Raw genomic sequence first — 17,049 nt, forward strand, 5'->3', positions numbered from 1 at the left:
GCTATGAAGACACTTTGCAGAAACTGAGACGTGCCATAAAGTCAAAACGCCCTGGAATGCTACCGAACGGCATTATCCTTCTTCATGATAATGTGCGCCCCCCACACTGCCAACTCTGTGAGGAATACGCTACAGAGATTTGGTTGGGAAGTGCTTCAACATCCTCCCTACAGCCCACAACTTTCCCCGTGTGATTTTCACATTTTTGCAGACCTGAAGAGAGACATTCATGGATATCTGTTTGCATCAGACGAAGACGTGTCTGGTTGGGTAAAGATGTTGTTCCATAGACAGCCCATAAGCTTTTACAAGGATGGGATTGATTGTCTTATCTCCCAGTGGGATAAATGTATTAACAGTTTTGAAGATTACTTCTGAGGTAAGAAATGTTCTTTAATATGTTTTGGCTTCTGGCCCATTTTCATTTGACTGCCCTTCATGCATTAACAAGCACTCTGCAGAAGAAGAAAAACTCCGAAAGCTGCATAGAAAACTGAATAAGCTGCAAACCAGAAAATCCACACATGGATAATTGCAGAATGTAAATGTAATCAACAGATCAACAAAGATCCCTATACAGAAGATACTGTAATGTTCAACACAACTATTCAGTCAAAAGAAAAATGTAAAAGTTTTCAAGTTGTAAAGCAGTAACTTTTTCTGTCTGTAGTAAGATACAAATAAGATGACTAACGTGAATTTGCAAACTGGCAGTAGTCTGTGGACCACCTTTTGAGGACCACTGAAGAATGGTACTCAGGTCAGTGCTTCTGTGTTCATAACGTTTATAAAAGATGTGAACAGTGCTCTGGCAGCCAGGTTGTCCAGAGCTGAGGTGGGAGATACTTCTCAGAGACCCTGTGTTTAGGATGTATGGGATGTGTGGGATGACCCACAACACGATGGTTCATCCAGGTACCAGAAGGCATCAAGGAAAGAGGACAGAGCTAGAATGAAATAAAAAAGGAAATATTGTGGGAAATTGGAAGAAACTAGAGGCTTTTCTTTGATCACTATGTACAAAACAGAAATGTTGCTAGTAGAAGACATTTAACAAATGAGAAACTCAATGTGTCTTATATATAAGTCAGATATTTATAATGTTAACAATGTTTCCATAAACAAGAACATAGTCTGTTACTGTCATACAGATGGTGATGATATGGTTGCTAGTTTTTGTTCTGTAATGGCACTTTTAAATGATATTTATAGATAACCTCTTTCAATGCAACACAGAACATTTGGAACCTATAACAAACTTGTTCCAAGGGTGAGCACTACATTAGTTTTCGATTTCACGTGTGTTGCATCTTTAAAGAAGATTCACATTTGTAATTTTGAAGTTTTGTTATGGATTTCTTTTGTTCTGAAATACAAAGAGCCTCATTTATAAAGGCAATGGGAACTCTGAGCCTGTTTTTGTGTATAACATCCACATGTAATGAATTTTATAGACTTCAGAGGATGGCAGTGGAACCTTCCACTTACAATAACAGCTCCATGAAAGGAATAAAAGAAAGAGGGATGAAAATATGGAAGTCCATCTAGCAATACACTCAGATAGTGCAATGAAATATGTCATGGCCATTTATGGATTCCAAAGGTGGTAAATTATGGTGAGGAGTTAACTGTGTAACATTACAGAATTAACTTGTAGTCCTTATGCTTTCACAGCCAGTACTCAGTGTGTATGGCTTCAACTTTTGCAGCTTGACTGCTGTGGAGGTTGAGAGTTTTCCAATGTTTTGGCAAACCTTGCAGTTGCCACCTTCAGGTTTAATGACTTTGGGAGGGGTTTTGTCATTTCTTACAGTTTTTGCATTAGGCAGGGTGTAAGAGGTGAAACTGTAATTGAATGTACAGAGAAGCAGGATGCTACCCAACAGGGAACATAAATGTAGACCAGATTCCCAAGCAGTTATACCCAGTCCATCTCCCCATCTGCTACAAGTCAGCAGCTGTGGACTGTGTTGCAATGGACCCCAGCTTAGCACTACAGGGCCTTCTGTCTCAGTGATGACAAACAAACCAAAAAGTACAACTGGCTCTAGAAGATCAGGCCCCAATCCCAAATACAGATGCACACTGCACAGTTATGAATAAGTCCAGTTACCACCACCACCACCCTAGCCAGAGGCCTCAACTTTGCCACTACCCATAGCAGACAGTGTACACAGAGTAGAAGCTTCTATTGTCTACCTCCCACAAAGGACAGCAAAGGATGCCAGATATGAAATGGCATGCATTTTGAAGTAGGCACATCCTCCCAAACCAAAATCAACTACCAGAAAAGAGCAATCTTAAGAGAAACAGGACAACAAGGCCACCTGCATAATACAGGGTGATTCAGAAAGATGGACACAATTTCAATTGGCTATATTTCCTGAATTATATGTTCCATTTGAATTCTGTAAATTACATTTGATTATACATACATGGAAGTTTATAGATGTTCAATGTGCCCCCCTCTGGCTGCACGGTTAACATCTAGACGGTAGCTGAATTCATCCCACACTTGATGACAAATATCTTGCATCACTGAGTTCACCGCAGCTGTGATACGGTTTCTTAGGTCATTCAAAACAACTGACGCGGTGCTGGAGTGCTCTAGCGGTAATATTAGAAACTTTACAACATCCTCTTTCAAATGTACTTTACAGAATTCAAATGCAACATATAGTTCAGGAAATATAGCCAATTGAAATTGTGTCCATCTTTCTGAATCACTCTGTATAAAATGAGAAGGAGAATGACACAGACACCCTGAACTCTTCAGACTACCAAGGAAAACTCATGACACTACTTGCAGAACCCATATACAAGATACTCATTTGCAATACCATAAAAAAGTGTATAAACAGACATATAAACTAGTTTAGCTATAGCCAAACTCTCTACAGACAAAATACAGCACTGACAGAACAAAAGTCACAGCCAATATTGAGACCTACCATCACCATATCATCAGAGAAGTCACAAAAAAATTAAATACCCCCAAAAACTTTAACCATGAAGAGAGACACACACATTTCATAAAGTCTGGCTTCCCTTCTTCCCTCCTGTACCTACCACTGAACACCTTCAGCAAGCAATCACTGAACTGAATATTAGAGTCAATTTTACCAATCACACAACATATTTTTATTATTATTACACTACATGTTTCGACCTCAAGAGGTCATCCTCAGGTGTGCGAACACAGCTGTAGAATTACACACAATCACATTCGTCTTCTCACTTATTCTATCCTGTATCTTATTCAGGCTCACGCTCAATAATATATCAAGCTCTCTCATAAAACACAAGTTATATATATATATATATATATATATTGATATATTATTGAGCGTGAGCCTGAATAAGATACAGGATCGAATAAGTGAGTAGACGAATGTGATTGCGTGTAATTATACAGCTATGTTTGTACACCTGAGGATGACCTCGAGGTTGAAACATGTAGTGTAATAATAATAAAAATATGTTGTGTGGTCGGTAAAATTGACTCTAATATTGATTAAATACACAACAGGATGCAAGAAACAATTAAAATCACTGAACTCACTTCCTGTAAACCTGGGAAGGAACATACATAGAAAAGATGAAAAAAAATAAAATCTTCCATCGCCATACATCCTAAACAGGGGGTCTCTGAGAAGTATCTCCCACCTTAGCTCTGGACAACCTGGCTGCCAAAGCACTGTTCACATCTTTTATAAACCATATGTTCACGTAAATATTTCTCATTGCCTCTTTTCACTACCCACATAAACTCCGAACAGGTTGGCATCCTGTTCCTGTTTATCCACTCACAGTTCTACCTCTGACACACTGCCTACTGTGACAACTATATAAGAGATACAAAACCCATCCCAAAGTCATTAACCCCAAACACGGCAACAACAAGATTGCCGGACATGTTGGGCAACTCTCAATGTCCAATGTGGCCTAGTCCTGAAAGACAAAGCCACACATTACAGAAGAAGCTACCATCACCCTATATAAGCACACCATGGTTTCACTTTTACATTGACATTCAAACACAATTAACTTATATTATAATTAAACTGCATTCAATTTGTGAACCAATGAACACAAAGTGCTGCAGGCATTAAACTTGCCAGTTTTTTGCGGTCTTCAATTGACTGGAGGTACTGATGACTTCCACTTTTCTTTTCATTCTTACGCTGAAGCCATGGCTGGATTGAACGATACTGTGTATAGAAGTTGTTCATATCAGGAACCAGGTCCTTTATGACATACATATGTGGCAGTGGGTAGATCTTGGTGGACTTGCTCAGATTGGTGTCAATCTTGCTATAATGCAAAAATGTTGCACTGTATGTTCAGTTATAGCAAATATATATTAAATTGTGGTATACTGCCCTATTATGTCTTTCACTTCTTCTCTTCATCAGAACACACAATGTCATATTTGCATTTTATCTCTATTAATGAACCAGCCCTCTCGCTGTACATTATTTTATGATGGTATCAGGAGCTGGACTGTACATACAGCATCATATGGTATGATGATAAATGAACTGAGAACTGGAAGGGATTTTGGAAGGAAGCAGTCATGCCTTAATCAAGGTTTTATTCTGGAATTTACCTAGACAGACTGAAGAAAATAAAAAAATCCTCAAGGCAGAATTTGTTCCAGTTGAGATTCAAACCAGACACTTCCAGAACAGAAATATAAATCATTACCACTATGCCAACCTGCTCTATAAATTGTCTTTTGCTGGTTTTCTCTTAACAGTAACATACTATTCTGTAATCACGATCCACTAATCTTGATTAAACAGTCATTTCAAATGGGGAATAATGCAGTCAGTTCAGAATGAACAAAATAAATAAACAAATGAATAAATAACAGTGAAGAGATAAATTTGTATGCTGTAGATCAAAGTAGGTTTATTTGCTCTTCCTACAAGAAGTACTGACATCACTAACTTGTACAATGCATGGCAGAATATGGGGGGGAGGTTTAACTTCTGAAGAAGAGCAAAGAACATACATCAAGCAATATAGGCCAAAATTTGATATGATGATTAGACTGGCATTTGAGATACAATGACGTGCAGTCTGGTAGAAATTTACCAACAGCTTAGAGGAAAATGCTGCCTCCATCTTACGAGCTAAAGATTAAGTTGCACAAACACATAAGAGTTGCAGGCTTGCTAGATTGATTGATTGCTTGGCTTACTCTCTGACCCTGAAAATGGAGGCAGTATGTTCTTCTGGAACATCAGTAAACTTCTACCAGACTACACAATTTCACACCTCAGAAGACAGTGAAGCTCATACATTTACCTGATACAAGCCAGAGTGTTTATCCCGCCAATGTTCATAGCACAAGAACCACAAATACCCTCTCGACAAGAACGCCGAAATGTGAGTGTTGGATCGACTTCATTTTTTATTTTAATGAGTGCATCCAAAACCATGGGCCCACATCTGGAAAGTATGAATGTGCGTTGCAAGTGATACATTATTCTCTCATGGATGTAATGCAAACAGGAATATGCCCTTGATGTTAACCATTCCAGATGCAAATGTGCATTCCTCTTACTGACCTATATGTATTAGATTATGGAAAGCACATTTTACTATTTAAATATTATAAATGCATATGAACTTCAGGACAAGATAGATGCCTCATAAATATGACAAAAAGAGTAGCAAAGAGTTTATAATTACCATCACAAAAGCATCCACATTCTGTAATAAGCATTCTATATCCATAACAATGTCAGGTTCAAGTGGAATATAATAATAAGTGGTTAATTCTCACATGTTCAGATCTATGGTGTACTGCTGCATCTGAGGTTTGTCCCCAGATTTATCTGGGTTCCATCGATAAACTTCAAACTTCTTCAGCCTCTGCCCAGCTTCAGCTGCAACAGCTGCAGATACATGGACCTGATGTACCTGAAATATAACAATAATTTAAAAGATTTAGCTTCAGAGTTCTCATGTGAGATAATTTTTGTTGCATTATCCACAAACTGCTGGTAGCAGAAATGAGCTGACTGGAGCCTGTGCTGGGAATACATATTGGCTCAAATTAGGAAAACCAATTATTTTGCCAACAATCATGGAAGTTTATAAAGGAGACAAATGTAATGATTTTCTGTATACTGTAGCATGTAGTACTGCTGCCATGCAACGACTGTAAGAAGGAATATGTGTTGCTTGGTAACAGCCAGTGAACACGTCAACAATATCCGAGCTACTGCTAGGCAACCTCCCATAACAATGATAGAGGGATTGCTTGAGGCACTGTTTTCTGATGGCTCTGCCCAGAGGCAAGAACCACGAGCTGACTGGCTGAGTGCAGTGCAGTTCAGTTCAGCAGAGTGAAATGAAGTAGTTGGTTGAAGAGTGAAAGAGTCCAGTTGCGGAATATTCATCAAACAGTAATGACATGACAGCGGGAAGCTAAAGAATCCCCACTGTCAGAAGCCACTGCTGGGGAATGCCTGTTGAAGATCCAGATGGTTGAAAAAATGCTTAGCAGGTGCTGTGGTGATCTGTGAATTGTAGAGATTAGCAGTGGAACTGTAACTACTTGCATTTCTGAGTGGTGTATAAAAGTGGTCAATGAATCCAATATAAAATCCACACCCCATCTATAGTCACACCCCTTAACATGTTACAATATGTTTGCTACTTGTAAGGTAACATCCAATAAATTTGGTTGAGTAAATGGAAGTAATTATTTAAATTACAATTTGAGCTCCCATAGTCTGCAGTACCAAGGAGGTTAAGACTGAATCTGGGAGGATTCATAAAGCTACTACCAAGCTATTGTAAACCAGTTTATATGCAAAGCTCTCTAACAGGAGTAATAAATGTTTGATTACAACCAAATATCACAGTACAATATCTAATTACAAATATCACAATAAGATTTATAATTAAGTTTAACAATGATGATATGTACACTGCAATGATATTGAATACAAGTCATTTATTGTAGGATTCGGGGTTATCACAGTGGTGCTTACAAAGAGCTCTGTCTTCTGGGATGTAATGCCATGTACTCGTAGTTCGCTGAGAGTCAATATTTAGGTGGAACATGTCACCTCCATTTTCAGGGTCAAAGAATAGCCAAGGAAAAAAAAAAGAATGACAAAGAGCAGAAGATTGTGACAACATGTTCCTCTGTAACATCATTTGACTTTCAACAGACTACAGAGTGTTATATCCCAGAAGACAGAGTTCAAGTCAATTATTGCTCAGCAAAAGTAAATCTGGCTTCATTCCAGTTTAAATATTACTGGATTCATGCATTTGACAAAATCTTGACTTAAACGCAACATGGATTTCTAGAAACATAAGATGGAAAGTTTAATACTGTTGATATTTTGACACTGCTGCCTGCACAGTCTGCTGATTTCTCACTTTAAACATTTCTTGAAGTTTTCAACGAATGTCAGGCGGAGATTGCTTTTGGGGGTGGGGTAGGGGATGATTTTATAATATCAGTATCTAGACTATACAGCTTCAAATGGTAGGATGATAATATAAATACTGAATTGGAAAGGATTTGGGAAGAAGTGTCTGTGATCTATTAAGGGTGGGATTAACGAAAACCACTGAAAACCTCAGCCAGGAAAGCAGGTGGCCTAACCAACATTCAAATATCACCTGCATACAAGTCTATAGTGTTACTTTTTTTGTTTCATTCTGGTCCCTCACACTAACAATGTCATGAAAAGTTAAACAGTTCTGTCCAGTGTGACTGGTGAACATTTTTCTTATTTCAATTATTTATGCCCTTACATGTTTTGGTCTTCAGAAACCATCATCAGAGGGACACCTTTACAATATGTTCTAAATACATATAAAATAATATACAATTGGCTATAAAATCTAAAGTCTTTACAACTACAATGGCTGTTCCAATACCTTAAAATTTTTATAATTGGTTTGTTAAAGACTCTATGTGAATTCGTAAACCAAGCAGGTTCGTTGTCATCCCTCTTTATTAGTTCTCTTGTTTTTACAACACAGTGCACCACAAACACATACAGGACAATATTAAAAGAACACTCTTCTCGAGAACAAGGCGGCACACTTTCAGCCCCCATTACCTTTTCTGTCCAGTTTTGATTGCTAGATTCATCCAACTAAAAAAAAAAAAATCCCTTGGTTATCCTGCTATATTGTATTGTATTGTATTTATTAGTCCACCAGAGATCCATAAGAAATTAAAATTTCAGCGGATGCAGTTACCATCAATAAATATATACAGTCAGCCTTGCAAAATTGTACTTGTCCAACAAAAATTTCACAACTATGCAAAGTAACATGCTACAATTAATGCAAGAAAAAGTCAAACATAAAAGGCAAAAGATCATATATACATATTATTTCATATAGACCAAAAAGATTACAAAACAGTTAAAAATTAATATCATAAAACTCCTCCAAATTATAAAAACAATGAGAAACCATATATTTTTTAAGGTTCTCTTAAATTTTTTAGGTGACCCAATCAACACTTTAAGATAATAAAGTAATTTATTGAAAATTTTAATACCGGTAAAATATATGCCCTTTTGATATATAGTTAATCTCGAAAGAGGAAAATAATTTATAATAAAAAGTTTTTTATTCTTTACAACAAATAACAAAATAGAAAAAATATAATGTGATTTCAGTGGCAATATTTCCAATTTTTTAAAAAGAGCCCTACATGAAGTCCTATTTCCATGACCTGTCATTATCCATACAACTCTTTATTGCAGCTTAAAGAGTTTATCGCTGCTTGATGATAAACCCCAAAATAAAATACCATAAGCCACAACAGAATGAAATAAAGAATAATAGATCATTGTTAATGCAGTAGAGGACATACAGGGTTTAACTGCTCTAATCATATAACACACTCTGGTCAATCCCTTCATAAGCTTATCTGTGTGCAAATTCCAAGTCAATGTATCATCTATTATTAAACCTAGAAATTTAATATGGGAAACTTCAGTTATAACATTATTATTACAGGTCAATATAGTATCAGTTGATACAGTGTTTTTTGTTTTAAATTGCATACAATAGGTTTTTAAAAAATTAATAGTTAACAAATTTGATTTAAACCATTTGTGCACTATTTGAAAATTCATATTTAATTTAGCGTTTATATTATGTGTTTCTGTCTGTAATTATTAGACTAGTATCATCCGCAAATAAAATAGGCATAGATAACTTACTAATGGCCATTGGGAAATCATTTATATATAGCAAAAATAACAATGGTCCCAGGACTGAACCTTGAGGTACACCATGTTTGATTTTAGACCAATTTGATGTTAAGATCTGACCACGCTTTTAAATTTACATGCTGGCATCTATTACTTAAAAATTGCGAAAATAATTTATTGGTTGAACCTGTAACTCCATATATTTCTAGTTTATGAAGAAGAATATCATGATTTACACAGTCAAACGCTTTTTCAATATCACAAAAAATTCCTTTGACTCTAAATTTATTATTTAAGGCAGTTGAAACTCATTCAATAAGGCATAAACAGCACTGTCCGTGGACAAATGTTTTTGTAAGCCATATTGACTTGGACTAAGAATAGCATACTTGTTCAAATGATTCATCAGTCTGTTAAATATAACTTTCTCAACTATTTTAGAAAATGATGTTAGCAGAGAAACAGGTCTGTAATTTGATACTAATTTTTATCCCCTTTTTTATAAAGTGGCTTTATTATTGAGCATTTTAGTCTCTCTGGGAAAACACCAAATATTATAATTTTATTACATATATGATTAAGGGGTGAACTTATAAAAGGTGTACTCATTTTTAAGACCCTCAAAGATATCAGGTCATAGCCACAGGAATCTTTAGTTTTAAAAGAGTAAATGATTTTTCAATTTCTTCAGTAGTAACTGGTTTATTATAAATTTTTGGAAATTGAAGTTTTATTGCCTGTTCCATAAATGACAAGTAGTTCATTTCAGGTAAAGTATCAAGGCTGTTTGTTACTGAGTTTGCCAAAGTATCTGCTAATGATAGGAAATATTCATTTATAGTTTCTGCATCATTCTGATTACAGGATTTATCGATTAAATAATGGGCATCATCTTGTTTAGTACAAAAATTATCATATGCCATTTTCTTTCCTGCAGTTATAACCTTTTTTAACACTTTGCAATATTTATCATATGATTTAATGGATGTATTAACATTTTTTTTCTTCATTACGTATAGCTCCCTTTTATGTTTACAAGACGTTTTGATACCTTGAGTAATCCAAGTGATATCATTCTTTAATGTAGTGTTTTTTTGGGGGGGGGAACTTGCATTAAAGATTCTCAAATAAGTATTTAAGAAGGAGTTAAATAAAAGACTTGCATCCTCCCCCACAAAAATTTCATCCCTTAGTTGTAACAAAAATTCTGCAGCTGTAAAATCATTGATTTTTATATAGGAGTATGTCTGAAAATCTTTTTTTATCTTTTAGTGGAAGCACTATTTTGAGCAATTGGGCTTCATGGTCTGATAATCCGTTATGTAGAGACGAGACAGAATGATAATCATATCTGGAAATATCTATAAAGATATTATCAATAGCAGTACTAGTGCTAGGACATATTCTAGTGGGAAAAGTGACAATATTTATTAGATTAAATGTTTCAAAAAGGGCTTTTAATTGTTTCACCCTACTTCTTTCTTCCAAACAATATGTTAAAAGCATAATCATTTTGTTGTCAATTTGGTGCCCATACAGGGAAAAGATCTTGGGATGATATGGACCATCTTTAATGTCTAAATACAAAACTGTGTAATAATATTTTGAAATCCTTTTCATTCCTCTCAACAAATGGGAGGGGAAGAGCATAAAAACTTGTAACAAATGGCAGAATATGAATTTTGGCTTCATCAATCAAGTATTAATAAAAGTTTAAACTTGGCACATTGTTTTAATAGCTACCTACTACTATAAAACACAAAGTAGTATCAACAACAAAACAAATATTTCAGTTGCATACACTTTCAACAGTTAAACGTTTATCTTGTTTTGAAGCAGTTATTTTCAGTTTGTCACAATCTTGATGTCAGTTTGTTTTATTTCACTGCCACTTCAGACCACTACACTGTTGTATCCCGAAGTTCCTCGCTGGATGCCCGGCGCTGGCGTATCGTGGATGTTACCTGCGCACAAGTCACGTCTAGGTCTGGTGCTCCCTAGGCTGGGGCGCGCGTGGAAATCGCTGGGTATGCGGGTTGACAGAGGAGGATCGTTTGATCCGACAAGAGTGGTGTAATCAGCAAATTGAGTTTATTAACTAATTTCTGTAGATTACACATGTACGCTACACCTGAGGACTGATAGCTAGGGTTCCAGGGAGGGAAGGCTGTCTTGGCTCTACCTAGCCGCTATCTCGGTCAACGACTAGTCTCTCGCTCCGTCTGCATCAGACTGTCTACATTCTTTGTTTTAATAACACACCAGTCGTAAGGAATATTTCAGAGCAGGGCTCTCTTAGTTTGCTTGCTTATGTCTGGCCTCTTTTTTGTGTGGGCTTCTCTCCCTGTACCCTATGTTACGTGCTTTTTAGCAGCCACAGCTGCGTGAGACGGAGGTCACGCGTCTGACCCCCTTGGTTATCTCGACTGCATACTTTCGTCCTCCTGTGTCGCTACCATTTCTGTTACATTTCTATTAAAATTAAATGCTAATGAAATAACATATTAAGAGTAAATGCAAATGAAGTAACATAGCGTATTCAATACCTTTACCGAATGAAACAGTTCTTATACAACAATAACGCATATACAACAACACTGTCTTTTTCCAGCCAACCTGTCACTGCCAGCATGGGACTCAGTACATTGTTTTGGTAACACTGTTTCCCCACTCAACCACCGCACACTGCTTCTAGCTCAGACCGACTTGACTCATAAATTCTGCACACTTTTATTCACAATTAGTCTTTCTGCAACCTTCTGGCTGACAGCATGGATTCAGAACAGTCAAGAAGGCGATGAAGCTGAAAAGCTTCAAAAGTTAAGAGCATGCCACTAGCATGTAACTCCCCTCCCCATTGCCCCATGGTCCACATAACAACAGTAACTGTGTTTTACAAGTCCAAACAATTATTATTCAAATTTTTAAAAAAGCCTTCCGCTTACTCCAAGTATGCATTTTCCACTCATGTATTATTACTTATCTTCACAATTGCAATTTTAGTATTGATATTATGAAGAAAAAATTTTTGTTCTTTTCAATTAATATTCAATAAATATACAAAAATTAGATTATTCCTCATAATGTTCTAACATGCAACATGACCAGGAAGAAGGAATCTAGAATCATTAATTGGTCTAAGATGCTCATCTGGCTAAACTTCACTGACAGTATGACAGTAAAATGTTTAATTGGAAAAATTATAAAAGACAAGTGCATCCAATATGACTATTTCAGTTTTTTCACTTGATGATTCACTAGCCTTACATGTTTCGATCCATTTGGATCATCTTCAGAGGCACCAAACACTTTTTGGAAACCACTATCACAACAGTTGTCAATCAAATACACATGTAATGTCCAAGTACACAATGTTCCATCTATCAGTCACAGCAGCCTTTCTGGTTATAGAAATATTTAAAGTTGTTTTAANCATCGGCCACCTTGAAGAGAGATGACAGAGGTTATTGACACGAACCGTATGGTTTATGAATTTTAATTTTTAACAAAGTTTTTAAAACTTTAAAACAACTTTAAATATTTCTATAACAGAAAGGCTACTGTGACTGATAGATGGAACACTATTTACTTGGACATTACATGTGTATTTGATTGATAACTGTTGTAATAGTGGTTTCAAAAAAGTGTTTGGTGCCTCTGAAGGTGATCCAAATGGATCGAAACACGTAAGGCTAGTGAATCATCAAGTGAGAAAACTGAAATAGTCACATTGGATGGACTTGTCTTTTATAATTGTAACTGTTAGTGTGATGGACCAAAATGAAACAAATCAAAAGTTTAATTGGAAATTAGGTAGCAGTGGTGATGGCAATATATAATACAGTAACACCTGTCTTAAACGCAATCTCAAGGGTCCAGAACATTTTTCTGCTGAAGCAATGTTTCTGTTTAATCAAGGTATACTATAATAATTAAACCAGGACATGCACATATTTGAGACAAAATATAACGCCATACTCATTAATTTATTCACATTATAATCACTGAACAGAAAAAATTGCAGTACTCACTTTTTATAATTTTACCAGAATTCAAGCAGTTTTTTTTTGCACGCAGTTTACTCTCTTGGCTGCCTGACTTTCCACAAACACTTTAGCTTGAGAAGTTATACTAAGCATGTCTGAATCATTCCATTTAAGGCAAATTCCTGCAGTTCCTTTAACTTTTGACAGCATCTTGGTAAGTCTTCACTCTACACTTTTCTTCTTCTATCACAATGTCATTTTTCTCTTCTTCATTCATTAAAAACTATCTGATGTCTTTTGTGAAAACTCTCCAACTATCTGTTAGATGCTTTGAATTCAGTCTTCTGCAGTCTTTCAGCAACTCTTTTAACATATTCCTGTACCATAGGACCCGACATGCACTGCTTTTTTGCCCTGACACTAACAAATCACTCCCACACTATTTCATTAACATCTTCATTTGCAGTTTTCTTAAGTTCTCTTTTTATTTTTTCATTACCAGAATTTTCCCACCCTTTTAAATTTCCGTTTCATTCTTTAGAATCTCACACACATCAGTTTAACCGATGTTAAACATCTACATGATCTGTTTAACATACAATTTATCTCACTCATTCACATGAATCATTTTTACTCTTGTGTTAAGATCAAGAACAACTCTTGTCTTTGTAGCCATGATGACAACTACTGGACTAAAGTAAAAATGTAGGCCTAGGGCCCTTACTGAGTAAAATTTCCAGAAGGGGCAAACAGTTTAGTTGAATTTCAGTGTAGGCAGTGCAGTACCATTAACAGCTGAATTGAAAGAGTTAGAGAAAACGAAATTCCATAGAATGTATAGAATGCCTAAAATTCTTCTGAATGATGCATTCCGGAAGACGGTAAATTTTCTGTATAAGGGTTTATTTTGATTTCTGTTTCCGAGTTAGACAGTTTCCGTTTATTCCAGGATATTTAACATCTCCCTCAGCCCCAAAGTCATGGGACCTGAAAATATTTCTGATTAAGACACATTCCATTTAATAAAGAGTCCATATAAGGTACGTTTTACGGTATGTGGTGTGATCAGTTAATTTCCAGTTGTGACCACAAGTGACACTACTGCAGTTGGATCAAATCCCCTCTAACAGGTGGAGGTATAGTAGACTTTGATGAGTAATCTGTCACTCATTTCATAGCAGTAGCTTCCCTGACTCAGACATAATACATGTTTACATTATGTTGGAATCTTGTTTGAGGAATTTATCCAAAATATGTAGTAGTAGTAGTAGTAGTAGTAGCAGTATTTATTTCCATAAATCCAATACTAGAAATACATTCAGAGGATGTGGAAAAGTCAAACAAAACACATAAATAAAAACAGTACAAGGTACCAAGTCAATACACAGATATGTTAAATAATACTACTGAATGTGTGCATATACATGTTCAGATACAATTTGTCTAAGAGCATGCTGCAAATTGGTAGTCCAGTCCAGAAGAGGAGACACATGCTCATCATAATCAATCTTCCCATTTGTGACAAGACCCACAGAAAAATCAACAACTGGATATGCCAACAAACCAAAAAACAAAACCCAACCAGGTACTGTTATGGCAGAAATAGTACCGGTTGTTATGCAAGCATTCCTTGCATATCCATGAAAAGTCCACATTCATGCATTTAATTCCCTTTTAAAAAACATAACTTAAAAACTTGAAAGCTTAAATGTTAAATCCAAGTCTCCTCTGTAAGGCATTTATGGGATCTTCATTGGGAATGTTCAAGCCTCACATTGATATCATTACGATTCTCTTCACTGGGCACCTGGCATTTTGATTCACTTCCTTTTTGTTCAATAACAACCTTGTCTGTCTAAATCTATTTAAATTTGCAGAATGGTTTTTATTTGGAATTGAAATATCCTGAAATTTATGCCTGAATCTTTTTGTTATTGTTCACACAGGCACTGTACATGAACTCTTGTTTTGACTGGCATTTCAGCACAAGAAGTGTCATGACCAACTGCATGTTCAGTACATTAGCAGGGACTTGGAATTATAATCAACCAGCAAAAACAAATAAGCTTACTTTATTGTAGCTGTTAAAGATTTAGTGGGGTAACCGAAGAAAAATTTTAATGTGTACAGACTACAGGGCTGTCGACTACACAACAAGTATGGCACACAGAGTGTGAGATGATGTAAGTAATGTCCTTCCTGCCTGAAGGATTCGCAACAGGCTCTCTCTCAGACAACCTCCCTGTACTTAAACACACCATCCAAAACACTAGACATATATCATAAAGCAAATATCAGCTGTGGGAAAAAAAACGCTTGTTAGCATTACAACCTATCACCTAAGTATCAAGAAGCCACAACAGCTCAGTCATTACAGTGACTAGGGTAAGGATGGAACAACCAAGGATTCAGCATTAGTTTCACATACGAGTTTTGTCCAGGCTGGCTCCATGGCCCACCCAGCCTCCTTTCTGACACAGGACATGAAATCTTTCTTCCAGTGTAGTGGCTGAAGCATGAAACTATACCTTCACCCCATAAATTTTCAAGGAGTGGTACATAATGCATGGGGTCTTTACCAAATATAAGATAACAGAATATGGTACAGATCCCCAACCACAGGAATGTGCTGGTCAGATTTCGATTTGACACAATTATTTCCTTCCTCGTCTGATTATTTTTGCTATGCTTAACAACCTTACCTTGGCCAGCTTAATTCAGATAATGATCAAATTCGGATTTATTGCAGGAACACATAAATACCTCTCTGTAAGGGCAGTTCGTTTTAAAGTTAATGAAATCACCTCTGGTTATCGGCTGCCTCAGTTTGTTCTAGGATTACCAATTTTTCAAGAACCATCTCTGCCCCCACTATCACAGCCTGATGATGATCGAGATGGAACTTGAAACGTCGGTAGTTTTAACAATTTGACACGATTGATGGCCCAAGATTTTATTCTCTTCAGCCGCCGTGAAAGCGTATGACTGTATCTTGTTTTAAATGTAACTTGTATAAATACAGGCGTTCGTTTAGTATGACTTCTCAACGTTAATCCAGCATCAAGATAAACGTAATACGCAACTGACCATCGAATCAGGTTTTGCTGTGAATAATACCTAATTCCAAAAATGGAAGTACAGACTACAAAATGATGTTCTTATCAAAATCCGAGCTCTAGAGCACTTACCTGAACAAATATCCCCTTAAACCCCCTTAACACACAGAGTTCCTTGGCCATTATTATTCCCCGTTACGTAATTAAGCGGACAAAATATGGCATCACGGATCACTAAATAAAGGTTGATGTCATTGATCCGTATAACAGATTGGTATCCTTTATTATTAAATTTAAGATATTAACGGAAAATTAATATGAGTTCCAGAAAAAGTAGTCGACCATATCTGTTTGTCATTCCTCTATTGGGAATTTACAGGAAGCATCTGACAGGCGGTCATTTGAAGTTGGTATATATTTTGATCTCACAAAAGCGTATGAAGTTATTGATTATGATATACTTCTTGAAAAATTAAATCAATATGGAATAAGAGAGAAAATTAATGTTTGATTAAAATCCTATCTCACACTGCGTTCTCAGTATGTAGAAATAACCTTTAATGACAAATTGTATTGTATTGTATTGTATTTATTAGCATTCATCTATCCATTCAGGTACGTAAATATTGGATATAGACATTGTCAGCAGATTACACTGATATTTACATAAGATTGTAAAAAAAAAGTAAAGCTATCCCTGTACCAGGCCATGAAGGCCCATAGGGTTGTGAGACGTTGAGGGTCCCACATTATCTAAACGATCTACACAATGGGCTCAAAGATGGCGGTAAGGTCATG

The 17,049-nt window shown here is 36.2% G+C and overlaps 1 protein-coding gene across 1 annotated transcript in view; it reads right to left on the bottom strand.

Annotated features, from left to right (window-relative positions):
• Positions 1-16,594, bottom strand: part of LOC111868927 (succinate dehydrogenase [ubiquinone] iron-sulfur subunit, mitochondrial) — a 21,602-nt gene extending 5,008 nt beyond the window's left edge. The window contains exons 1-4 of the mRNA XM_023860049.2: positions 16,384-16,594; positions 5,795-5,931; positions 5,314-5,457; positions 4,119-4,314 (exon numbers count right to left, since the gene is read on the bottom strand). Of these exons, the coding sequence (XP_023715817.1) occupies positions 4,119-4,314; positions 5,314-5,457; positions 5,795-5,931; positions 16,384-16,434 (528 nt within the window). The 5' untranslated portion in view covers positions 16,435-16,594. The remainder of the gene's footprint in view (positions 1-4,118; positions 4,315-5,313; positions 5,458-5,794; positions 5,932-16,383) is intronic.
• Between the last annotated feature and the right edge of the window lie 455 nt (positions 16,595-17,049).

This window comes from Cryptotermes secundus, unplaced genomic scaffold (genome assembly GCF_002891405.2).
Source record: "Cryptotermes secundus unplaced genomic scaffold, Csec_1.0 scaffold898, whole genome shotgun sequence".
Taxonomy (NCBI): Eukaryota; Metazoa; Arthropoda; class Insecta; order Blattodea; family Kalotermitidae; genus Cryptotermes; species Cryptotermes secundus.